Raw genomic sequence first — 24,905 nt, forward strand, 5'->3', positions numbered from 1 at the left:
TCCCAGGCACGAACCCAAACTGCATCTCATCTAAACTGACTCGCTCCCTAAGCAGTTGAGCTATGACCCTCTCTGTGACTTTCATTACCTGATCTAAAAGCTTGATACCTCTGTAATTATTTGTATCTAAAGCGTCGCCTTTACCTTTGTAGCAGTTGACTATGGTGATGCTACACCAGTCATTGGGTATGACTCCTTCATGTATCACCTGGTTAATGATACAGGTGACTAGGCTATAGCCAACACTGCCAGATATTTTGAGCATCTCTGCAGTGATTCCTGATGGGCCGGGGGCTTTCCCTGTCTTCATACTCTTAATTGCTTTATCTACCATGGTACTGTCAGCTCGGATAGCTGGTCCCTCTGTTGGGTCGACATACGGCAGACTCTCTTTCTCCCATTCATTCTCTTTATTGAGCAATCTATCGTAGTGGCATCTCCAGACCTCTTTCTTTGCAGCCTCATTTAGTGCAAGCGTACCATCATCCATGCGAAAACATTTCTCTCCTACGACATCACTATTCTCTCTCCTACACTGTCTTGCAACACGAAATACCTCAAGTCTTTGGTCCTCACGGCGCAGAACATTGGCAAATCTTTTCTTATCTGCTTCCCCTCTGGCTAAATAAACCTGTCGCCTAGCTTCCCTTCTGGCAGATTGGTACAATTCCCTGCTACCACCGTTCTTCCAGTCCTTCCAAGCCTGTTTCTTTTCTCTAATAGCCCTGTCTACCTCCTTGTTCCACCATCACGTTATTTTGGGTCGAGAAGGGACCTTGCACTAACCACAGATCTCGTCGGTGGCCCTCAGCAGGTTGTCCCGTAGAAACGTCCAGTTGTCCTCTACATTGTGTGAAGCTACATCCCCCTCTATTTCGTCGAAGGCTTCCAGTAATAAGTCTCTAAATCTCTGTCCATTCGCAGGATCTTTGAGCTTCCATACCCTTCTCCTCCAAGCTGGTCGTCTTCTGGGCAGCCACTTAGCTCTGATCCTGAAGTCACTAACTACTAGTCTATGTTGTGGGGTACATTCTTCGCCTGGGAATGTTTTGGCATTTCTAAGCAGCCATCTTTCCCTTTTCCTGGCGAGAATGTAGTCAATTTGGCTAGTGTGCCTGCCAGAACGGTAGGTGACTAGGTGACTGGCAGGTTTCCTGAAGTTAGTATTGCAGACCATAAGGTCATTTGCATCACAGAACTCCAGCAGCGTGGTTCCCTCCTCATTGCAGGAACCAAAACCATAGCCTCCACGTACGCCATAGAGGCCCCCTGAATGTTGTCCAACATGACCATTGAAGTCACCAGCCACAAAGAGAAGGTCCCTGTCATTCGTCGATGAGGTAGTCTGCAGGAGGGTATATATATATATATATATATATATATATATATATATATATATATATATATATATACACGCACCACCTGCCCCAAAACGGAGGTATGCAGATGTAGTGCACACTACAAACCAGACCTATCAACATGTTGAAAGGGCAGCTGCTGAACAACAATCTTTTTTGTGCATGGCACAAGACTGTACAGCAACTGACCTGACTACAATCTCACAGATGGGACTATCCCCAATAAACAAGACCACCACAGCAAATAGACCCGAAGGTGGGCACCACTGGCAACAAGACACACATCACAGCGCTGCTCCTACTGAACATCAGAGGACTGTTAACACTAAGTAACGAGACAAACATCTCTTTCTTGAGAGACCTTGTTGCTTGCAATCAAGCCTGGTACATAGCACTTACGGTAACACACCTGAAACCAGATATAGCAAATGCAAAAATACACAGACCACAGTATGTTGTATTATGGACCGACAGGAAAGTGAGGAGTCATGGTGGAGTTGCTAGGTACATCTACGAAGACCTCACACCCCAGGTCCTTTTGTCACACTCAAATTCAGTAAGTGAGACACAAATTGTACATATAAGAGAACTCAGTGTAGTTATATGTGCTACATATCACCCTCCAGATGCTCCAAATCATGTAGGCAAGTTTGAAGACTGCCTTACAAAAATAGAAGTTCTAGTCACATTAGAACAACACATAAGTGTACTTCTTATGGGAGACTTCATTCTACCCAATGTCAGATGGCCCAAGGGCCTTTCTCTCCGAGGAATGACGCGATATGAACAAGGACAGGTGAAGTCCCTCCTGAACCTCATCAACACTTTGTAGAAAATATACTGGATCACTGCTTCACAAATAATATGGATCTCATCCATAATGCGAAAGTGACACCGACGCTACTCTCGGATCACAACATGGTACAGCTGACCATGTACAGACCAAAGGAAACCATGGACAAGTAGCCTACAAGAAACTCTCAGAATCTTTCCAATTTGAACTTCCATAAGGCAAACTGGAAACAAATTGAGAATGAGATCCTCAAACAAAACTGACCTAAATGCCTCTGCTCACCAGACATCAACTTGAAACTTCAACAATTCATGTCTGTAATGCAAGCCATATGCTACAAATGTGTCCCGGAGAGAAAGGCCACTGTAAACAAGAATGAAATCCCAAGGGAGAGGAAAATTCTTATGAGACGGCATACAAAAGTTTCAAATCGCCTAAACAAACAAATTGAAAGCAGTGAAAAGTCCCGCCTGAAGATACAACTGCTGGAGATTGAAAAAAATATGCAACTCTCCCACAAAAAAGAAAGAGCAGACAAAGAAGCCTGGGCTATAGACAATATAAAATCTAACCCCAGAGCTTTCTACAAGTTTGCCAAAGAAACAGCTTCAGTGCACTGCAGGATAGGGCCACTCCTCAAAAAAGATGGTACACTCACAGGAAACCAAAGGAAGATAAGTGAAATACTAAATGAGCAATTCAAAAGTTTTTTCACTCCACCCCTAGGGCACTTTCAAGTCAGCAATCCACTGCAGATATAAAAACAGAGGCAATGATGATCGATTACATCAATATAAAGGAAGACGATGAAATAAGGGCTATAGATGAAATGAACCCAAACTCAGCTATTGACCCTGATGGATTCCCAGCAATCCTTCTAAAAGTATGTAAGCGAGTCCCAGCAAGACCACTGCAGTCCCTCTTTCAGAACTTCCTTGCATCTGGCAAACTCCCAAGAAAACTGAAGGAGGGTAAAATATGCCCTATTCATAAAGGAGGTAGCAGAGCGGAGGCCAAGAACTACAGACCTATCTCTCTGACCTCGCACATCAGCAAGGTCATGGAATGACTAGTCAGAAGAAAACTAATTGCCTTCCTTGAAGGAAATAACTTGCTGCCTGACACCCAACATGGTTTCCGACCAGGAAGAAGCTGCCTGACTCAGCTCTTACAACACTATGACTGGGTGCTGAAACAGCTACTCAACCACTCAAATGTGGAAGTGATATATCTCGAGTTTGCAAAGGCCTTTGATAAAGTCGATCATGGAATGATATGTCACAAACTGCGTGATCTCGGCATAGTTGGAAAATTGGGAGAAAGGTTTCATCACTTTCTGAAGGATAGAAGTCAGGTGGTAGTAGCCAATGGGGCCACCTCCAATGACATGCAAATAGTAAGCAGTGTTCCGCAAGGCACTGTTTCGGGACCACTACTGTTCATAATGGCCCTCTCAGACATGCCCTCAGCCACACAGAGAGCCACGATCACAAGTTATGCAGGTGATACAAAAGTCTCACAGGTGATACAGAACCCTGAAGACACAATGCATCTGCAATGTGAGCTGGATGAATAATACAAGTGGGCTGAAAAGGATAGCATGCAGTTTAATGCTGAAAAGTTTCAAGCCTTGTGCTCTCAGCATACAAAACTAAATGCAATACCCATTAAATACACTGGATCTGGAGGGATTGCAATCCCAGAGGCATAGTCAGTGCGAGACCTGGGCATTTACATGAGTAATGATGCATCCATCATCATCACCGTTTAATGTCCGCTTTTCATGCTAGCGTGTGTTGGACGGTTTGACTGAGGAATGGTGAGCCAGATGGATGCACCAGGCTCCAATCTGATCTGGCAGAGATTCTACAGCTGGATGCCCTTCCTAACGCCAACCATTCCGAGAATGTAGTGGGTGCTTCTATGTGCCACCAGCATGAGGGCCAGTCAGGCGGTATTGGCAACGGCCACACTCAAATGGTATTTTTTACGTGCCACCGATACGAGAGCCAGTTGGCGGCCCTGGCAATGATCATGCTAACACGGTGCTCTTAGCGTTCCACTAACATTGATGCCAGTGAGGCGGTGCTGTCATCGGCCATGTCATCAAATTTGATTTTGATTTCATTTGCCTCAACAGGTCTTCGCAGGTTTTCCTAGGTCTACCTCTTCCATAGGTTCCCTCAACCGCTAGTGTGTGACACTTTTTCACACAGCTATTCTCATCCATTCTCACCACATGACCATACCAGTCATCTCTCTTGCACACCACATCTGATGCTTCTTAGGTCTAACTTTTCTTTCAAGGCTTACATTCTGTCATTCCTTCCAAGCTTATGCATGTCATCAGCAGTCACGGCCCATGTTTCACTGCCATGTAGCATGGCTGTTCGTACACATTCGTCATACAGTCTACCTTTTACTCTGAGTGAGAGGCCCTTTGTTATCAGCAGAGGTAAGAGCTCTCTGAACTTTGCTCAGGCTATTCTTATTCTAGCAGCTACACTTTCAGTGCACCCACCCCCACTACTAACTTGGTCACCTAGGTAATGGAAGCTGTCAACTACTTGTAGTTTTTCTCCCTGGAATGTGGCAGAAGTTGTTCTCTGCACATTTTGAAGTGTTTATTGCACCTGAGCATCTGCCACATACAAAAAGTATCTTCCCAGTTAGCCTTCCTTTGATATTGCTGCACCTCTTATGTGTTCATAGCTTACAGTGGGTACGTCTTATAGAGTTTCTACCGACGCCTTTTCTACAGATCGAGCAAGGCCATATACTTGAAGGGATTTGTAGTTTGTCTGCCTTCCTATTTATTAAGATTTTGGTTTTAGCTAGGTTGACTCTAAGGCCCTTTGATTCTAATCTTTTTCTTCCACACCTGAAACTTCTCTAGTTCTGATAGTGACTCAGCAATTAGGGCAAGGTCATCAGCATAGGAGCATCCTGTCTTGATTTAATTTACTAAACTTATTCTTACATACTTTATAATCTTTGTATAAAATTACATTTTGCATGTAAGTTGATCTACCAAATTAAAGAATGTTATGTCATATATTATAATCATTTATGGAAATTAAGAACTTTTGGTAAATCTCATATTACCTCCCCTTAACTGTTTAACACAATCATTACATTGCCTGAGATTATTTTTATATATAGGAATGATGTATTTTATTTCAGATGTATTAATTAAGCTTTTCTCGATTAGTCTTATTATTTCGTATTATTAGTACTAAAATTAGTCTTATTATTTTGTATTAATTAGTATTAAAATGTTCCAAGTTAACAGCATATTGGGCTGATTCCTGATTCACTGCTTAAATACATAAATAAATTATCATCACCTCTGACTGCATTTTAAAATATGCCCCATTTAAATTTGTTCAGGCTTAGCAGTCTTTTTACATATATTTTTCCCTGCATCCCAGCTATGCACGAAGGCAATTTACGTAATTCATTGTAATTTATATTATTTTATCTTCAATTTATTTATTTATAAGTATTTCTCTTACATAATGTTTATTTTCTTAATATTACCCTTACCTCCTTAAGCATGCTTCATAGCATATTTACTTGTGGTTTACTTAACGGAATGTGGTATGTCTGAAATTAAAAATTTTTTTAAATTCTTTCCTATCTAATAGTTTATTATTATTTTTTACTTTAAAGGCTTCCAATAAATGTTCTTAAGGGATGAATGGATATAGCTTGTATTTTGATATTTTATCTTTCCATATCATTCTCGATTTGCTATTTATTCATTTATTTAAATTAAATTTTATTGCATTATGATTATAAACATAAACAATACGTTATTATTATAATCATTATATTTAGAAATTATTTATTCCTTTCTAATAACTTCAGTTAATACATATTTTGCAACTGTTTGCTTCTACTTGACTTAAATTTCATAACTTTCTGTATTGCAGTATTATAGATAAGTATGATATTATGTGACATAATTATATATTTATAAATACAAGCGTTTTTCTTCTTCCTTTTTTTCTTTTTCTTCTCAGTATCCTTTAATATTACATCAATCTCTTTTATTTATTTAAGACACAAAATATACACTACTTGGGGAAGCAAGTAGTGTATATTTTGTGTCTTAAATAAAGAAAAGAAGATTGTGGTATTATTATTATATATTTATAAACAGATGCGTTTTTCTGCTTCCTTTTTTACTTTACTTTTTCTCCTTCTCAATACCCTATGGTATTATATTAATCTCTTCTTTTCTTTCTTTAAGAAATATAATATATACTACCTTCTCCCTTTATGTTAGGCTGAGGCCTTCTATAACCAGCTTTTTTTGTATATATGCTTACAGTTAACGGTTTTATAGCCCACAAACAAACAAACTGTAAAGCTAGGAATGTAGTCTATAGTATAAGATGTAAGAGGAACGGTACAGTAACAAGACAATGACGTACGTAGGGGAGACAGCACGGAGCATAAAAGAGCGGGTAAATGAACATTCGAGGGAACTTAAGGAAGAGAAGAGCTCATCAGTTCTGTACCAGCACACCAAGCAGGAACATGGGGGCTCACAGATGCAATGCTTAGACAAATTGCAGAAGCTACACACTTAATAGAAAACGAACCCAGCCTGTACATTATTTACATTTGATGGTTATTTGTCCACATCTTGTTTGTTGTTAACACAACGTTTCGACTCCAGCCTTCATCAGGTGTCTTGGGGAAATTTTGAACCTGGGTTCTCATTCCTCAGGTATTTTGCAATGTTATTATTATTATTATTATTCAGGTCACTGCTTGGAATGGAACTTGGAATCTTGGGGTTAGTAGCCTGCGCTCTTAACCACTATGCCATATGACCGTGGGCAATTAGGGAGTGAATTTTAGGGCTTATAAATCTAATATTTTCCTATCCTTCCTTAATACCATTTCCCATATGCTACTCATATCTGCACCCAGTCTGTTTAGGAGATTGTTTTGTCCTAACATAAGTGCTGCTTTTTTTAGTTTCCGTATTTTCCAGTGGTGTTCTCTTTCTATTATTTTACCTTCATCCCACAGGGGGAGGTTTTACTCAAAGGAGATATTTGCGAATAAACCATCTTTGAGTAAAACCACCAATAGAAGAGAATATGACCAAAAAACTGTGTACTCCATCCAATGCAGCTGTGGTAGGTTATATACAAAGGCAAAACATGCTTCCCCCTCAAAATACGGGTAGATGAACATCGCAAAGCTGTGGCACGAGGAGATATTGATAAATCAAGTATAGCTGATCATGTAGGAGGAGGAGGAGGAGGAGAAGGAGAAGAAGAAGAAGAAGAAGAAGAAGCAACAAAAGCTATAAAACAAATGAAATCCAAACTAAAACTAGAACAGCAACGGACCATGATAAAACGATGGCAAGAAAAGCCCCTACATGGTAAACACTGGGCTACACCACACCAATAGTAACAGAGAGACTGAGCATGAACAGACACAACAGAGCTGGGACCTATATACACTGGAAGCTATGCCAACACTATGGAATAACAACAGAAAAAAGATGATATAAACATACACCAGAAAAGGTCACAGAAAACGAGAAAGCAACCATACTCTGGGATATGCCAATACACACAGATAGAGAAATTAAGGCCAATAGACCAGATATAGTTGTCAAAGATCATGAAGGGAAAAAATGCTTTCTAATTGATGTATCAATACCAGCAGATGACAACGTTTCCCTAAAAGAAATGGAAAAACTTTAAAAATACAAAGACTTGGAAATAGAGGTAACTCGAATGTGGAATCTAAAAAACAGAAACAATTCCTATCATAGTAGGTGCCTTAGGTATAATAAAAAAATATTCAGATAAATACATAACAAAAACACCAGGACTTACAAATATATATAACATACAGAAAATTGCACTACTGGGCACTGCACACATCCTACGCAAAACACTTTCAATACAGTAACCATAAGAGCACCACAGCAAACCACAGCACATACCCAAGGCACACAGAGCTGCGCTTGGTAGTGAAGTGAAAGCACGTTATAAAAATAAAACTACTGAACAATAATAATAATAATAATGTAAAGGAATATGAAAAACTGTCGAAATATAAGGACATTGAGATATATAGGACGTAGCAATTAAAAAACAAAACCATCTCTGTTGCTGTAGGTGCTCTGGGAAAGATCAAGGAAGGTACTAACAAATTTTCCTGGGAAACAAGTAATCTATGAGACTCAAAAAATTGTGTTGTCATCAACTGTCCACAATACAGTAACCATAAGAGCATCACAGCAAACCACACCACATACCCAAGGCACACAGAGCTGCGCTCGGTAGTGAAGTGAAAGCACGTTATAAAAATAAAACTACTGAATAATAATAATAATAATAATAATAATAATAATAATAATAATAATATCGAAATGCCCAGGTTCAAAATTTCCCCAAGATGAAGGCTGGAGGGCATATCAGCCGAGACGTTTTGTTAACAACAAACAAGATGAGGACAAATATCTGTCAAATGTAAATAATGTACATAATTCCTCATCTCTTAAATACAGAACTGCATTAAAACTTTGCCTCAATAGGAAACTAGAATGGAACACTAGCACACACCCCCAACACACCACAACTTATCACAGAATAAGATCCCCATAAACTGATAATAATATGAATATAATACAATGCACAGATAAATAAATGGAATTAAATAACTATATACATAAACAAAATAAATTAAATTAAATTAAATACAAGAAAAAACAGAAAGTAAAGAAAAAGTAAGTAGATATAAACAAATGAATAAAATAAAAGTAAATTAAATGAACGTGTACAAAGAGGGGACACTGATAATGCAGGCACATTCCCCCCCACACACACTTACTAAACATAGACATACACAGGGATATATGGATGCACAAAGAAAGACACATACAACAGGAATACAAAATGATAGATCATTAGTAAGGAGAGACACACAAAAAAGAAAGAAGAAAGCAAAGGACCACTGATGAGGTCATAGAAGTGTGACAAAAGAACTCTGGCCGAAATACAATTAATATGAAATAAAGTTGAAGCAAGTGAACACCAAATATATAGTGTGTGTGTTTTTATTTGCTAAACTGGCAACATAACCATCCCCAAATACAACAATATCTATCTTAACACACAAATTCACATCAAGAATTTTGCAAAACGAAAATATAAACGTGTATATATATATATATATATATATATATATATATATATATATATATATATATATATATACACACACACACACACACACACACATATACATATATATGTATGTGTGTGCATATATATATATATACATATATGTATATATAGTCATACATATACATATACATATATATATACATATATATGATATGATGGCCATCCACTCATGTCTGAGGGAGACCATTGCTGACCTTCAGGAACATTGTGCACTCTAGGACTAACTTATATTTTGCATTTGAGGCTCTGTTGATGGCTAATGAGCCCTGCTCTTGACAAGCATACACGACTGCAAACATTGCAGACCACTACACCAGCAGTGCACTTTTGAGCAGTACGCTTAAGTTCTTCATGCTGATTACGTGCTCTCTCAAAAGTGTTGACCCCCTCCTTAACATATACATACATATACACACATATATGAGTGTATGTGTGTGTGTATGTGTATATATCATCATCGTTTCACATCCGCTTTCCATGCTAGCATGGGCTGGACGATTTGACTGAGGACTGGTGAAACCGGATGGCAACACCAGGCTCCAATCTAATTTGGCAGAGTTTCTACAGCTGGATGCCCTTCCTAACGCCAACCACTCAGAGAGTGTAGTGGGCGCTTTTACGTGTCACCTGCACGAAAACGGCCACGCTCGAAATGGTGTCTTTTATGTGCCACCCGCACAAGAGCCAGTCCAGGGGCACTGGCAATGATCTCGCTCGAAAACCCTACAAGGCCAGTCAGGCGGTACTGGCAATGGTCACGCTCAGGATGGTACATCTTATGTGCCACCCGCACAAGAGCCAGTCCAGGGGCACTGGCAACGATCTCACTTGGTTTGCCGGGTCTTCTCACGCACAGCACATTTCCAAAGGTCTCAGACAGTAGTCATCGCCTCGGTGAGGCCCAATGTTCGAAGATCTTGCCTCACCACCTCAGCCAAGGTCTTCCTGGGCCTACCTCTTCCACGGGTTTCCTCAACTGTCAGGGAGTGGCACTTTTTCACGCAGCTATCCTCATTCATTCTCACCACATGTCCAAACCAGCGCAATCGTCTCTCTTGCACACCACTACTGATGCTTCTTATGTTCAGCTTTTCTCTCAAGATACTTACACGCTGACAGGTATGCACATTTACATTACACATCCAGCGGAGAATACTGGCTTCATTCCTTGCGAGCTTACGCATGTCCTCAGCAGTCACAGCCCATGTTTCACTGCCATGTAGCATGGCTGTCCGTACACATGCGTCATACAGTCTGCCTTTTACTCTGAGTGAGAGTCCCTTTGTCGCCAGCAGAGGTAAGAGCTCTCTAAACTTGGCCCAGGCTATTCTTATTCTAGCAGTTACACTTTCAGCGCGCCACACCAATAGTAACAGAGAGACTGAGCATGAACAGAAAACATGAATGGGGTATTAACACCCACCACCATAATACACAACACAACAACTATAGACAGAAGGGGAAGACAGAAACAAACAGTATAATACATAAACCCTTACACACACACACACACACAGACACACACAAAAGACACATAACGATAATTGAAATGAAATTTTAAAAATAGAAATAAATAAGTAAATTAATGAAAGGGAAAAAACTATGTAATGTGTATGGATACAAACAAGATAGTAAGCAAACCCATATAAACACATACAAAACACATTGACATGCATACACGCACAAACACATGCATGCACTGATAAGGATACGAACAACAGAATGGACTAAACAGAACAGGTGGAGACATGTGGGATGGAAGAGTTACTGTGGAGTTCACAGGTGTGTGACGAAAGATTTCCAGACAATAGACTTAAGATTAAATAAGAGCATTAATGAGTGACGAATGAATATATAGAGCATGTGTTTATTTGTCAAGAAAAAAAAAGACTATCTCAAAATTTTACAATATCTGTTTCCACACACAATTTCACATCAGGAATCATGGAAAACAAATTCATAAATGTAAAATTATTTCTACAGCATTTATTGCATGTATATTACTGAAAATTAAATAAAAATCAATAAAACTGAAGCATTAGGGTGTGTTTATCCAAGAGAGATGTTTATTAGTAAATAAACTTAAAAGACTTCTTAGGCACACAATACTTTTATCACCCTGAGTTGCAAGAAGAAATTCAGTCATAAAGGATACAATGCAGTACCAGAGACAAGATGGAAACAATCTCCCACCTGGTTATCCAATAATGCTTGATACCTATTCTCAGCCTACTACATTCCCAATTTTGGAAGAGAAATAGTATATAATTGAAAAATAAAAGTAGTATATAGATGATTAAGGGCTGTGGATACCTAACAAAAATAATAATTAGAAACTGATGGGTTGCACTATTAAAATTTACTTTTTATTGTTTTAGTGGGGTTTTGTTGATGGGGCATGTGCCCATGGCATTTACAGGCCTTCTGAGACCAGTTAAACCATTGCTAATCAGCATCGAAAGGGAAGATATGAGCAGGAAGGTGATTCTCAAATGTCAATGTTCTGGGGATAAAGGACTACAAGTCGTGGTTAGTTCAAGGCCTGGAGAGATGAGCATAATAGGAGTAATGAGAAGAGGAGATGAGTGACTTGGGAGTGCCTGAGTGGAAGAAGTACAAAACTATATAACTCCTGGGAATAGTACTAATAAAAAAGGCAGAGGGTGGAGATAGCATGCTCATGGGCCATAGACTGGGGCATGTCTGTGAGTGATTTTATGCCAATCAATCACATGGTCTTCCAATAAATGCACTTGAAGAGGTCTATGTGTGTAGCAGCAGCAGCATCCCAGATGTGGGAGAAATACTCTGTTGTGAACTTTATTTAAGCTTTGCAATATCAGTTGTTGTTGCGGGATGAAATATTTTCTCACCCGGAAGAGAAAGGACAATCTTTGAGATGCATTCTTAGTTAAAGACGTGCTTTCACCAGCAAAGATCTTTGGTAATAATAAGATCCAACATTTGGAGTGACTATGAGGGCTCTAGTTAAGCGCTGCTTATGTTTAGTGAAGGTGTGGTATGACAGCGTTTCCTTGATGTGAGTAGTACTTGTTTCTTTGGGGATGGAGGCTGCTATTTTTTTTGTTTCTTTGCTGTTGAAAGAAATAGAATTATTTCACCACTCCTAAAGGATGCTTTCAAGGTCTTCTTTCATAGAATTAGTGCAAATTTGATGTGTAGCATTTAGGTTCTTATGAATAATGCATGGCTGGGGAGAATAGAGAGGAGTAAAAGGTAATGTCATCTGAATAACTGTTGTTGGATGTGATAGCAAGTAGGTCATTGATATACAGAAGGAAGAGAATGAGGACAAAATCAAACCCCGAGACACACTAGAGTTGACTCAGATGAGGAGAGAAAGAGCATTGTTAACCCTTTCGTTACTAACCCAGCTGTAGCCGGTCCAAAAATTTTTTGGTTCATAAGACCAACCCGGCCGAGAGTACCCATTGTTATTTAAATGTAAATTTGAACCCAAATCTTGTTAGTACATTCGTTAAAACACGTGATTTCACTTTGCAAACAGTTGAGCTATTGTATCCGACATTGTTTGGTGTGATATTTGAACTCAGTGAATTTTGGAAGATTTTTTTCCACATTTTTTGCAGCGTTCATTTTTTTCAACTTTGAAGATGGAGAGGAGTTTCATGCTATCAAGCAGTGATTCCGAATTTGAAGGCTTTTCAACTGAAGATATGGAGATATCGAAGAAAAGAATGAATGAGCTACAAAAGCATGTGGTGAACGATAATGAATCAGATATTTCTGTATCCGAAACTGAAAGCAGCGATTCTGAAAGCGGCAACGGCGACAGCAAGGATGATTTTACACCAGAATGGAGTAAAGATTTAAAAAATATTTTTATTAACAATTTTTCTGAGGAGACAGGGTCTACCCATAGTCTTTCTCAGGAAGCGAAACCTTTAGACTTCTTTTTCTTATTTTTTCCAGCATGCTTGTTTGAAATGATTACTGCAGAAACAAACCATTATGCAGAATGTAAACAAGCCGGACAAAAAGATAGCTTGTGGATTTACCTGTAATTAGAGTCACTTTGAGACAAAAATTATGCAATAGAATTGATTAAGAACCCTTTCTTCAATTATGTTCCAAATATCACATTAATATGTTGATAAATAAAAAAGTTACAGGTGTTTAATGAGACTAGTCTAAATTCATGATTATTTTAGAATTTAATTGAAACTCATGTAAGTGGAATTTGGTCAGAAATATAGTAACGAAAGGGTTAATGAATTCCATGACAGTCTAATCTGATAGAAAGGTACTAATCTAAAAGATGTGAGATGGAGGGAGTTCGTAATTGGGAAGTTTTGATAGATTTGCATGCCAAACATGGTCAAAAGCTTTGTTGATATCTATTGCAACAATAATCCTTTCATTGACCTACACTAAAGTAAGAGCCTGCAGGTGGGTGACTTAAGAGAATAGGCTACCAGTGAATCACTGAGAAGAGAAAGAAAGTCAAGATGTTGGAGAATGTCATTGTTAATAAATTTCCATTTGATAAAGACCTCCACTGGTCAAAGTTGACCATAACTGTGCAAGCCTGGTTAAAATTCTTTAGAAAGATGACAGCTGCACATACATGCAAGTCTCACTTTTCCATGACAACAATGTTTATCCAAGGGAAACATGCAACTGCCATCTTTTTCAAAAATCTTGACCAGGCTTGCACAGTTATGGTCAGCCTTGACTAGTGGTGGCCTTTTTTAAATGGAGACATCTTGCCTGACCCTCTAACAGTTCCATTAATCTACCACTTTGGATTGGTACTTTTATTATTGATCCAAAAAGGATGAAAGGTAAAGTTGAACTCAGCAGGATTTGAACTCAGACCCAGTGATCTTATTGGTTTAAAGCAACAAGAAATATTATTTTGCACTTGGCAAGCAAAGTGGGAACTTATTGGGATGGAAGGAGATGGATTTGGAGACAAATTCATCAAGAGTGAGTTATTTCTTTACTACCCACATGGGGCTACACACAGAGGGGACAGACAAACAGATTAAGTCGATTATATCGACCCCAGTGCGTAACTGGTACTTATTTAATCGACCCTGAAAGGATGAAAGGCAAAGTGGACCTCAACGGAATTTGAACTCAGAACGTAGCGGCAGACGAAATACCGCTAAGCATTTCGCCCGGCGTGCTAACGTTTCTGCCAGCTCGCCGCCTTATCAAGAGTGTGTAGTGTGGAGTTTTATGCAAAGCAGACACCGTAGTTGAGAAGTGAAGGAAAAGAGAGATTCTACAAAGTCAGTGGAGATTCTTTTGGCAAGGGTTAAGAAGGACTGGCTATGGTTTGAGAAGCAGGAATACTTGAAAGCTGTGTGTTATTTGAAGACACTTTTGTAATCCAGATGTAGTCTCCCAAGAATTATGCAGCTGGGAGAAGGCCAACTAGTTTTGAGTAATGGGTGAGATTCTCCAGGCATTGGAGGCATTGTTTGTTGCCTGAACAGCTGCAGCACATCTATGAGTGAAACACCTTGAAGGACTTAGGACATGAGATTTGTTGCATGTGGGATATGGAGAGACCTACCTAAAAGGATGATTTTAATCACCTAACTAACTGCTTTTGATGGGTCAGAAGTGAAGCATATCCACTACCAGGAATAACTGGTTGGCTGACTTGGAGTGCCATAGGATTGAAGGAAAGGAGGGTATTGTGTAGTATGTGATTGGGTGTTGTATCATCATCGTTTAACGTCCGCTTTCCATGCTAGCATGGGTTGGACGATTTGACTGAGGACTGGTGAAACCGGATGGCAACACCAGGCTCCAGTCTGATTTGGCAGAGTTGTGATAAAGCAGTAAGTCACACACAGTAGAGGTTAAATTTTCAGGTAAAAAGAAAAAAAGAGTGGTTGGAGTGTCTGTGCGTCACCCCCAAATCACACCCCTCAATATGAGCAAATGATGAAACAAGTTGATGTAGGGAGTTGAGAACAGCAAAGGATTCAGCTTCTGCACCAACAGCAGAAGTATGGGATGAGTGTGAGAGCCACAAAGAGTGTGACTATAGAAGTCACTGAAGATGATGACTTAAGAAAAGAATGGAGGTGAAGGGTTAATGGTACAAGAATTGCTATGGTACAAGAATTCAGAGAGAAGTAGAGGGAGTAGATATACTTGGGAGAATAAGGAAAGAATGCTTTGAGCCAGAATTACTGGAAGTCATTATTGCTGAAATCCTGGAGAAAGAAGTGAATGATAGGGGAAGTGGAACTTATGAAGCAGAGACACCATCATTTCAAGTGAAGTTTGATTAAGCAGAGATGAATAGTAAACTGGGGTTGAGAATCTGTGTCTGAGAGAGATAGGATATTGCGGTTTGTGTATACAAGGTGATGTGTAGAACCTAGGTTGAAAAGAGGAAGGAGAATTCACAAGAGAATTTAGAGTATTTTTGTTATTTTAGGGATGTGTAAAGCATGACGGTGCATGGGATGGGTAAAGCATGACCAGAAGCCTTGCAACAGAATGAATTCTGCTGAAGAAACCAAGGGCCAGGCAGTGTGATGTGCCAGTCACCCCAAAAATAAAAACAAGGAATGAAACTGTATGCCATATAACAGGACTACTTACCTTTTGAAGGAGGAGGACGTTCATTTCTATTAGTGTCATTGGGTGCAGGCTGAGGACTTCGATCCAGGAATTCCAGAGCAGTTGCTTGCAGTTCAGTACTACTGACACAAATAGCAACATGAAACACAGTCCTAGCTAAATCATGATTACTTATTTGTTGAAAGAAACTATTAGAAATCTCTATAAATTTTCTTTTTTGTTTCTGTTCTGCTATAGTTTTAGGTTCATCAATTTGAAGTAACAAACACAGCCGTTCAAATATCTCCTTTAATGCAGCATCAGCAGACATTTTAGCATAGTGCTCCTTCAAATGTGTATCCTTTTGTTTTGTTACAAGAATGTAGCCACGGAATTTATTGAAAGCATTTTGTATTTCTTCAGTTAATTTGAATTTCATATCTTCAAAGACCTTTCTGGTAAGGGTTGAATCATCTTTCTGAGCACGCTTTATGACCTACAATAAATAGCATTGTACAAGTGTATTTGAAAGGAAAACAAGTTAGCATTCTGTTGAAGATCAACTCATGCTTAGCAAGTGTATAAAAAGAGATACTCTAATATTAGTACATTGAATTTAGTGAGCAGTTTCTCTGTAATTATAAGGGCTCTAATTCGATGGAGCATGTATGTATTTAGATATTGAGACCTTTAGTATCAATATCTACCACGATATACAAATGTCCCCGGACTAGTTCTGTAGTGCACCAACAGATGGCAGCACACAGTTGCGTGCACAGTGAGAGCGAGCAGTAACCTTCATGAGGCAGTGTGCCGAGTGACATCGCTGTGTTTACTTCACAAGTTATGAAATTTATAATTTCATGATCATGTGTATTCTGTAGCCTAGGATTTTGACATTAACAGGAACAAAGAGCCAACATGAAATTTTGCATTAAACTCAGGAAGTCTGCCACAGAGACATTGAGCATGCTTTGGCAAGCTTACAGTAACAAAGCAATGGGCCATGCGCAATATTTTGAGTGACACAGGCACTTCGAAAGCAGAAGAATGTCCCTGGAAGACCTACCAGGTGTGTCGCCCCCAGAAACATGGTATTGTGCATCAAGAATTGATCCCCAGGGCCAGATTGTATATTGCTGTGCAAGGCGACTATTTTGAAGGAGATATTAAAACTTAGGAAAATAAGTTATTTTTTTATTAGACATAACTAGTCCAGGAACCTTTTGATAACACCTTGTAGAAATATTAGTACCTTTCATGTAAGTACCAAGCAGTTTCAAATACAAATTTACACAACCAGACTCAAGGTCCAGATGTTGGCAGTAAAACACATTTTTACATGTGGATTTTTTACATTTTAAGCTCACAGCCAATTTTCTTTTCACAAAGATAAAATGAGAAAAGAAGTGTAAAATTCTTTTTCAAAGAGTAATGCTTAAAGCCATTGTCTAGAAAACTTGATTTAATGCTCCGTAATGTTAACAAATAAGGCAGCAAGCTGGCAGAATTATTAGCACATTGGACAAAATGTCTAGCAGTATTTCTTCCAGCTCTTTATGCTCTCTCAGGTCAAATTCCACCAAAGTCAACTTTGCTTTTCATTGTTTTGGGGTCAATGAAATAAAGTACCAGTCAAGTGCTGGGGTTGATGCAATCAATTTGCTTCCTCCTCCCAAAATAGCTGGTCTTCAACCCTGCAATGGATTGGTATCCCTTTCAGGAGAAATGTTGTGATCTCAGTCATTTATATGCCATGGAATCTGCATAACTGGCTTATGAGTCCAAGGGCTTGATAAAGAAAATATTTGCCAAAGAGATATTAGTATGTAGAATACTAAGTCCAGCAGAGAGATCAGCCATCCAAATTGACAGCAATATGATAGATAGACTGGTAAGGGATGTGAAAGAAAGGAGAGCAGCAGTTGGAAAAAACTATCTTAACAGGGATAGTTGCCATGACTCTTAAAATATCTGGCACAAAAGGGTGGAGAATAGTCACTCAAATTGTAAATAAAGTAATACAAAGTATCATACTAAGTAGCTAGCACTGCAATATTGCTGCAAACTGCTACAAGTACAAGGAGAAATGCACTAGAGAGAGGTAACTACAAAGACATCAGAACTGTTGGACAAAGTTATGAAAGTTACAGAAAAAATTACTGAAAACCTATTTAGTGTAGATGAGATGCAATTCAGTTTTGTTCCAAGAAAAGACATCACTGAGGCTATATTCCTTGTGAGACAACTGTAAGAAAAATACATGCCTATTCATAGCATTCATAAACTGGAGTAGGCTTTGACAGGGTCCTTTGCACTGGTCACTAAAGAAACTATATATGAAGAGGAGGTCATTGAGGTAAGAATCAGCAATGAGTTGAGCAATGAATTTAGTATGTACATTGGGGTACAACAGTAGTCAATTCTCAGCCCTTTTATTAGCCCACCAGTCTGTAACAGAAGACCAGCTGTTCTGGAGAAGTCCCTTGTGCTGACAATGTAGCACTTAGAGCAGAATCTGCAGAAAAATTGAAGCTGAAATTCCAGATCTTGAAGTAAAATCAAGATTGAAGGGCCTTAAGGTAAACTTAGTGAAAACAAAAGTTTTAGTAAGTAGGAAAGGAGACAAGAACCTTATAGCATCAGGATCATGGCCATGCTCTGCCTATAGAAAAGGAAGGTAAAAATTCTATGTGTACCCAGTGTAATGAATGGACACACAAAAGGTGTAGTGAGATCACAGACTGGTTAAGAGAGAATGTACAATTCAGATGCAATAGATTCTCTCAAATGTCCAGACAGCTTTCAAGTAGTTGATAGCTTTTACTATCAAGGCGAGCAAAGTAGCAGTGAAGTGGATGTTACAAATGTGGTAGCTAGAATAACAATGAATTGGAGATAGTTTAGAAATCTATTAACTCAGTTAGCAACAGAGCTTATCCCCCAAGTTTCAGGGTAGATAGTATGATGTTTATGTGCAAAATGCTGGATGTTTTATGTTAGCGTGCATGAGTGACAAAGTACAAATGAACTGAGACAAATTAAGTATAAAGATGAATCCGATGACAGCTTTGTGAGCAAATGCTGAGCACTCAAAGCAAATAGTAACTGTGGAGGAAGGAAATTGAGGAAGACTTGGAATAAGAAGGTGAAAAATGATCTCAAGATGTTACATGTGATGAAGGAAATGATAGATGTTGTCAACTGGCAGTAAACTGCTCTCGCACAAGCATAATACATACACCCTCACCCTTAATTATTGTTTTGTGTGCATATTTCCCTTGTCTGTTGTCTTTTGTACACCATCACATCTCCCACCATCTATTCTCCTAATCACTGTGCCTATTGTGTACCCTCTTCTTTCCCCATCATCTCTTCCACTCACTATCCTATGCCACTGCTGAATGAGTAGAAAGTATTCAATTTGTGCATATTGTAAGTTTCCTTCCCCATAACTTCACTTCCTTTATCCTACTACACCTTCTTCCACTTACCTTCAAAATCAGGATACTTCAGTGTGGAGAGTTTGCACCCTGGCTAACTTTACCTACCTTCTCTGATTCTCTCAACACTATGCTTTTACTGGACACATTACTTTGAGGATATGCTCTGGCCCCTCATTATCACCTTATCTCTCCTCTATGTAACTCTCTGCTTACCCATATATAACATGGAGTAATACTACATCTCCTCCTACTCAACCAACCCTGCCAGTCTTATCACTCTCTAATTCTCTCTCACTAAACCCCAATACTACTTTCCAGTATCTTGCCTATTATCCCCTTCCATAAGGCAGTCATTGTTAGTCCCTCTCTCAACAACAATCCAGCATAACTGCAAGAAAAACTGGTTTGGACCCTGACAAACAGTTCAACTTATGCTGGTATGGTAGATAGACTGACCCACACCACCACTGGGTCTGCCTACTCAATCTGCCCCATTACTATTACCACTTTGTCACTCCTCTCCTTCACTCTTTCCTTCTCCCCGATACTACTCATCCTTCTTCCCTCTGTTCCTACCTCAACACTGTTCCCTTTGTTATTCTTTGGATTAGTATCCTCTTAAAATAAATTTGATGTACCCATTATGAAGCTGCTCTTTCATTTAGAGGTAGCTATGTGGCACTGATAGTGTTGATGCACAAAGTACACTTTCCAAGTAATTGGTAATCAATTCATGCAACATGGGGATTCAGAATGTTCTTTAATCTTACTGATGGAAGGACAACCTTTGCAGTACACTCTGTAAAAGGGGCTGGATAATTGTATGATACAGATTCACAGGTTATAATAGTCACAGAGTACATAAAATGAATAATTAACAAGAAAATAATAAGAGTGATTAATATAATCAATTCATCCATTACCTATGATCCAATGACACAATTTTGTGAGTACTGCTTCTTTAGATGGAAAATAAATGCAAACAAATGCAAAATACTCACAGAGTGTTTACATATCAAGGACTATTGGAAAAAAAACTAATATAGACACATTGTTAGCTCATTGTGGCTATAGAGGTTATATTAAGAGTTTACCAAACAGTTAAATTAGGGAGTCATTAACAAGTAACATGGTTATCATTATCATCATCATCATTAATGTCTGGTCTCCATGCTAGCATGGGTTGGACAGTTTGACATGGAGCTGTCTGTTGTAGCATGGTTTCTATGGCTGGATGCCCCATCCTAATGCCAACCACTGGGTAATTTTTATGTGTTGCCATCACAGATGCATTTATACAGCACTGGCACAAGTGCTTTTTAAGTGCCACTGGCACCTGAAAGGACAAGCATGTATGTGTCGAAGACAGCAATTTTACTTACCTTGACGTGTCTTATCAAGTACAACAAATCACCACATCTCCCAGTCCCTTGTCATTTCCTCAGTGAGGCCCAGCACCTAAAGATCCTTTCTCACCACTTCATCCCATGATTTTGTGGATGTACCCCTTCCACAGGTACTCTCCAAAATTAGAGTTTGGCACTCCTTTATGCAGCTGTCCTCATCCATACGCATTAATATTATATGTAAATAAATCTAAGTATTTATATGGGTATATATGCATGTATGTGTGTATATATCTAAAAATATATATAAGTGTATATCAGTGCTTGTGTGTACCTAAGTACAGATACATATAGATATATATACACATATGTACGCATAGGTATCTATAAATCTCCATAAAAAAACTTACTCATGAATGGTGTGCATATGCATATTTGTTAAGGTGCATAGGAGTATCTATTTGTGTGTGGGTGCACATATCATAATCATCATTTAGTGTGTGTGTATACTTATGTATGTGTGTGAATGTATGTATGTATATACCATTGGCATCATCATCACCATTGTTTAACACCCACCTTCCATGCAAGCATGGATTAGACAGTTTGACAAGAGCTGGCCAGACAGAAGACTACCCCAGGCTGTGTCTGTTGTGGCAGGGTTTTTTATGGCTGGATGCCCTTCCTAACACCAACCACTCTGCAGAGTGGACTCAGTGCTTTTTACATGGCACCAGCACAGTTGAGGCCAGTTTTGGCATGGTTTTTACAGCTGGATGCTCATCCAAATGGCAACTACATTAGTGTGGACTGGATGCTTTATGCATGGCACCAGTACCAGCAGGGTTACCAAGTAACTTTCACATCTGAGGAGGAGATCTCAAGTCAGATAATGAAGGGTTAGAGTGACTCAGGGAGACAGAGAGGCAGAACAGGTGTCTTGCTATAGAGGAGGTACATGGTTACCTGACCAGAGAAAGAGAGAGGAGAGAAGAGAGAGAGGTAACAAGAAAGCGGACAGAAACAGGTGTGCTGATGTAAAGGAGATACTTGGTTACCTAACCAGAGGGAAAAGCCTAACTTTGCTCTCAACACAGCTGCGCTTTGTCATTCATGCACACTGATGTTGCACGTCCAATGGAGCATACTACTTTTATTCCTTTCCATTCAGAACCCATGTTTCACTACCATGGAGTATAGTTGTACATACACAAGCATCATACAATCTATCTTTCACTTAGAGAGAGAATCCTTTTGTTGCCAACAAAGGTAACATCTCTCTGAACTTCCTCTATCCTATTCTTATTCTGGAACCAATACTTTCAGAGCATCCACCACCATTACCAATTTGGTCACGTTAGTAGAAACTATCAACTACCTCAAGAGAGCTTCCTGGGCATTTGAGAGAGTCTAAGTCCCACATGCTCTTAGTGCTTATGTTCCAGCACATCTGCCACACACAAAAGCAATCTTATCTGTTAACCTACCTGTAATTCCACTGCATCTCCCATGCATCCATAGCTTACATTGGGTGCAGTGAATGGAATTACTTATCACTCCTTTCCTACATATTGAGCAGTGCCATTTACCTGATCTTATCTGCTTTCTTAACTTTAAAGCCTTTTGATTCCAGGTTTTGCTTCCATATATAGAACTTCTCCAATTCTGCAATAAAAGCGAGGTCATCAGCATATCGTAGTTCTCACTGACATCCAGTTTTGAATTCCTCAGTTATGGCCTAGAGGACTATGATGAATAAGAGTGGATAATTTTTTCCTGATGAACCCAAAATTGTATGCTAAATTCATCACTATATTCAAGGCTGACTCTCATCTTACTGACAGCACTACTGTACATGGTTTGTACAGCTCTAACAAGCCACTCCTCTACTCTTAGCTCCCTTACAGACCACAAGATAACAGAGTGGGGAACCCTGTCGAAATCTTTCTCCAGGTTGACAAAATCCAAGTACACACCACCCACTCCATCACTTCTGCCTACCCAGAAGAATTTGAACTTCTGTTTCTTACCCGTGAGGAATCTAGCAGATGCTCCCTTCTATCTCACTTCTTGCACACACCACACATCAACATGACGACACTCCCATCATTTCGATAATCTCACCAGATCTCCCCTTCATTGTGCCAACATTGATGGTTGCAGCCCTAAAATTGTGTATTTGGGAGGGACAATGGGAAGGTAATTGTTGTGGGGCTTTTGTCAGTACCTGCAAAGAAGATCTGTGCAAACACTTTCCAGGTAACATAAAACCTTGGTTACCTCGTGTATTCAATTTAATAAAGAACAATTTCCTCACTCCCATACAGCATCCAGATTAAGGGCCAGCAAAGAGAGGGGTAAAGAGACTATGTATATATCTATGTATGCACTCATGTGTCTATACATGCATCTTAACATATCCAACAACACAGATATGTAGATCCATAAACATATGCAGTCAAATGAATGTGAGGTGTAATCAATGCCGATAAAAATACCCTGAGAATAGTTACTAGAGAGATCGTGACCAACATCTATCACACCATAAAATCAAACTTACCTATACAAAGCCCCAAAATGAAAAACCTAGCTTACAGAATAGGAGACACCAACCAAAAAATCTTAAAAACACCTCACAAAGGCAGAATTGAAATCAGAGAATGAATCAGAATTCTTAGTAAAAGAATGTGGAGATAGGAGATGTGGAAATGCAACAACATCAACAACTTCAAATATTTGGAAAGTGGTTCCCACATAAAATTCAAGAGCGGATTCCTTTTCAAAATAAATGCAGATATGAACTGCAAAACGCAAAATCTCATATACTACATTATTTGCCCAAACTGTAAAGAAAATTACATTGGCGAAATAAATAATTCCCTCTGCCAACGTGCAAGAATCCACAGGTAACATATCCAACAAGAGGAATTATGCAAGATTCCATTAAGTAAGCATCCAGAAATATGCAGCGATGGAAACTTCAAATTTTTCCCTTTTACAAATGTGCACAGGACAATCTGCAATACTGAAAAGCAATGGAACTACATTTCATCAACAAATTCTCTCCAAAATTGGATGTTTGAAAGAAAAGTGGAAACAGTACATTTTGTAAGTGTAATACTAATGTTCTAATGCAAAATCATGAAAATGGAAGAAGCGTGATCGAAGTTACACAGTATAAACATGAACATGTTCCCAAACACATGCACACACACACACACTTCATCAAGGGATTCTCCACAAAATTGAATGTTTGAAAGTAAAGTGGATAATTTACATTTTTTATTCCAAATGTGGCTCATCTCTACAAATATTCAGATATTCAAAAATTCAGGATTAAAGGCAATTGACAGAACAACACTGCCAGGAAAATTCAAATGTTGGATACTGCAATTTGGGCTGTACCCAAGGATAATGTGGCCATTGCAAATGTACGAGATAGCCACGAGTAGAGTAGAAAGGATGGATCAAAGATGCAGTGTGTTTATCAGTAAATGGCTTGGTCTGTCGAAACCACTGAATACAACTGCACTATATGGAAAACCTGTGCTGCAACTACTGATAACATCAATCGCGAAGAATATAAGGCAGGAAAGGAAAGGTCAGTAATGATGCTAAGGTATTCAGAAGACCAGAACATCTGAGAAAACCCTCCAAAGGCATGAACAGGGAGGAAATGGAATGCGGAAGAAGCAGTAAACAGGGCGATCGGAATACTAAGACACGCCGATATAGTCGGAGCCACGCAAGAAGCAATAGCTGGCCTAGGGACGCACAATTTCAGGCCATTTTGCAAGAGCAGTATAAAAGAGATGAAAGAGGCAGTGGTACACGAAGTGAGAAAGGAGGAAGAAGAAAGGCGGAATGTACATTTGGTGCAATGTAGTCAATAGGGACAGTGCCTGAGATGGGAGGAATACGTGATCAGTCGCAGAATCTCATGGAAGGAACTTTGAGCTTGGGAACAAGCAAGAACATCCTTCCTGATCAAGTCTACCTTTGACGCTCTACCTTCACCGGCGAACATAGTCCGATGGAACATAAAAACAACCGATGAATGTAGATGTGGAGAGAAAGCGACGCTGAGACATGTTCTGTCAAGCTGCAGACTAACACTAGAAAGGTATACATGGTGTCATAACCAAGTCCTCAGTGTCATAAGCGCT

The 24,905-nt window shown here is 39.2% G+C and overlaps 1 protein-coding gene across 1 annotated transcript in view; it reads right to left on the reverse strand.

Annotated features, from left to right (window-relative positions):
- The window catches only part of LOC106877076 (uncharacterized), a 272,305-nt gene extending 253,648 nt beyond the window's left edge, over nucleotides 1-18,657 (reverse strand). Inside the window, exon 1 of the mRNA XM_052973794.2 lies at nucleotides 15,990-18,657. Within this exon, the coding sequence (XP_052829754.1) occupies nucleotides 15,990-16,386 (397 nt within the window). The 5' untranslated portion in view covers nucleotides 16,387-18,657. The remainder of the gene's footprint in view (nucleotides 1-15,989) is intronic.
- Nucleotides 18,658-24,905: the final 6,248 nt, after the last annotated feature.

The sequence above is a fragment of the Octopus bimaculoides genome, chromosome 16 (assembly GCF_046866305.1).
Source record: "Octopus bimaculoides isolate indiv1 chromosome 16, ASM4686630v1, whole genome shotgun sequence".
NCBI lineage: Eukaryota > Metazoa > Mollusca > Cephalopoda > Octopoda > Octopodidae > Octopus > Octopus bimaculoides.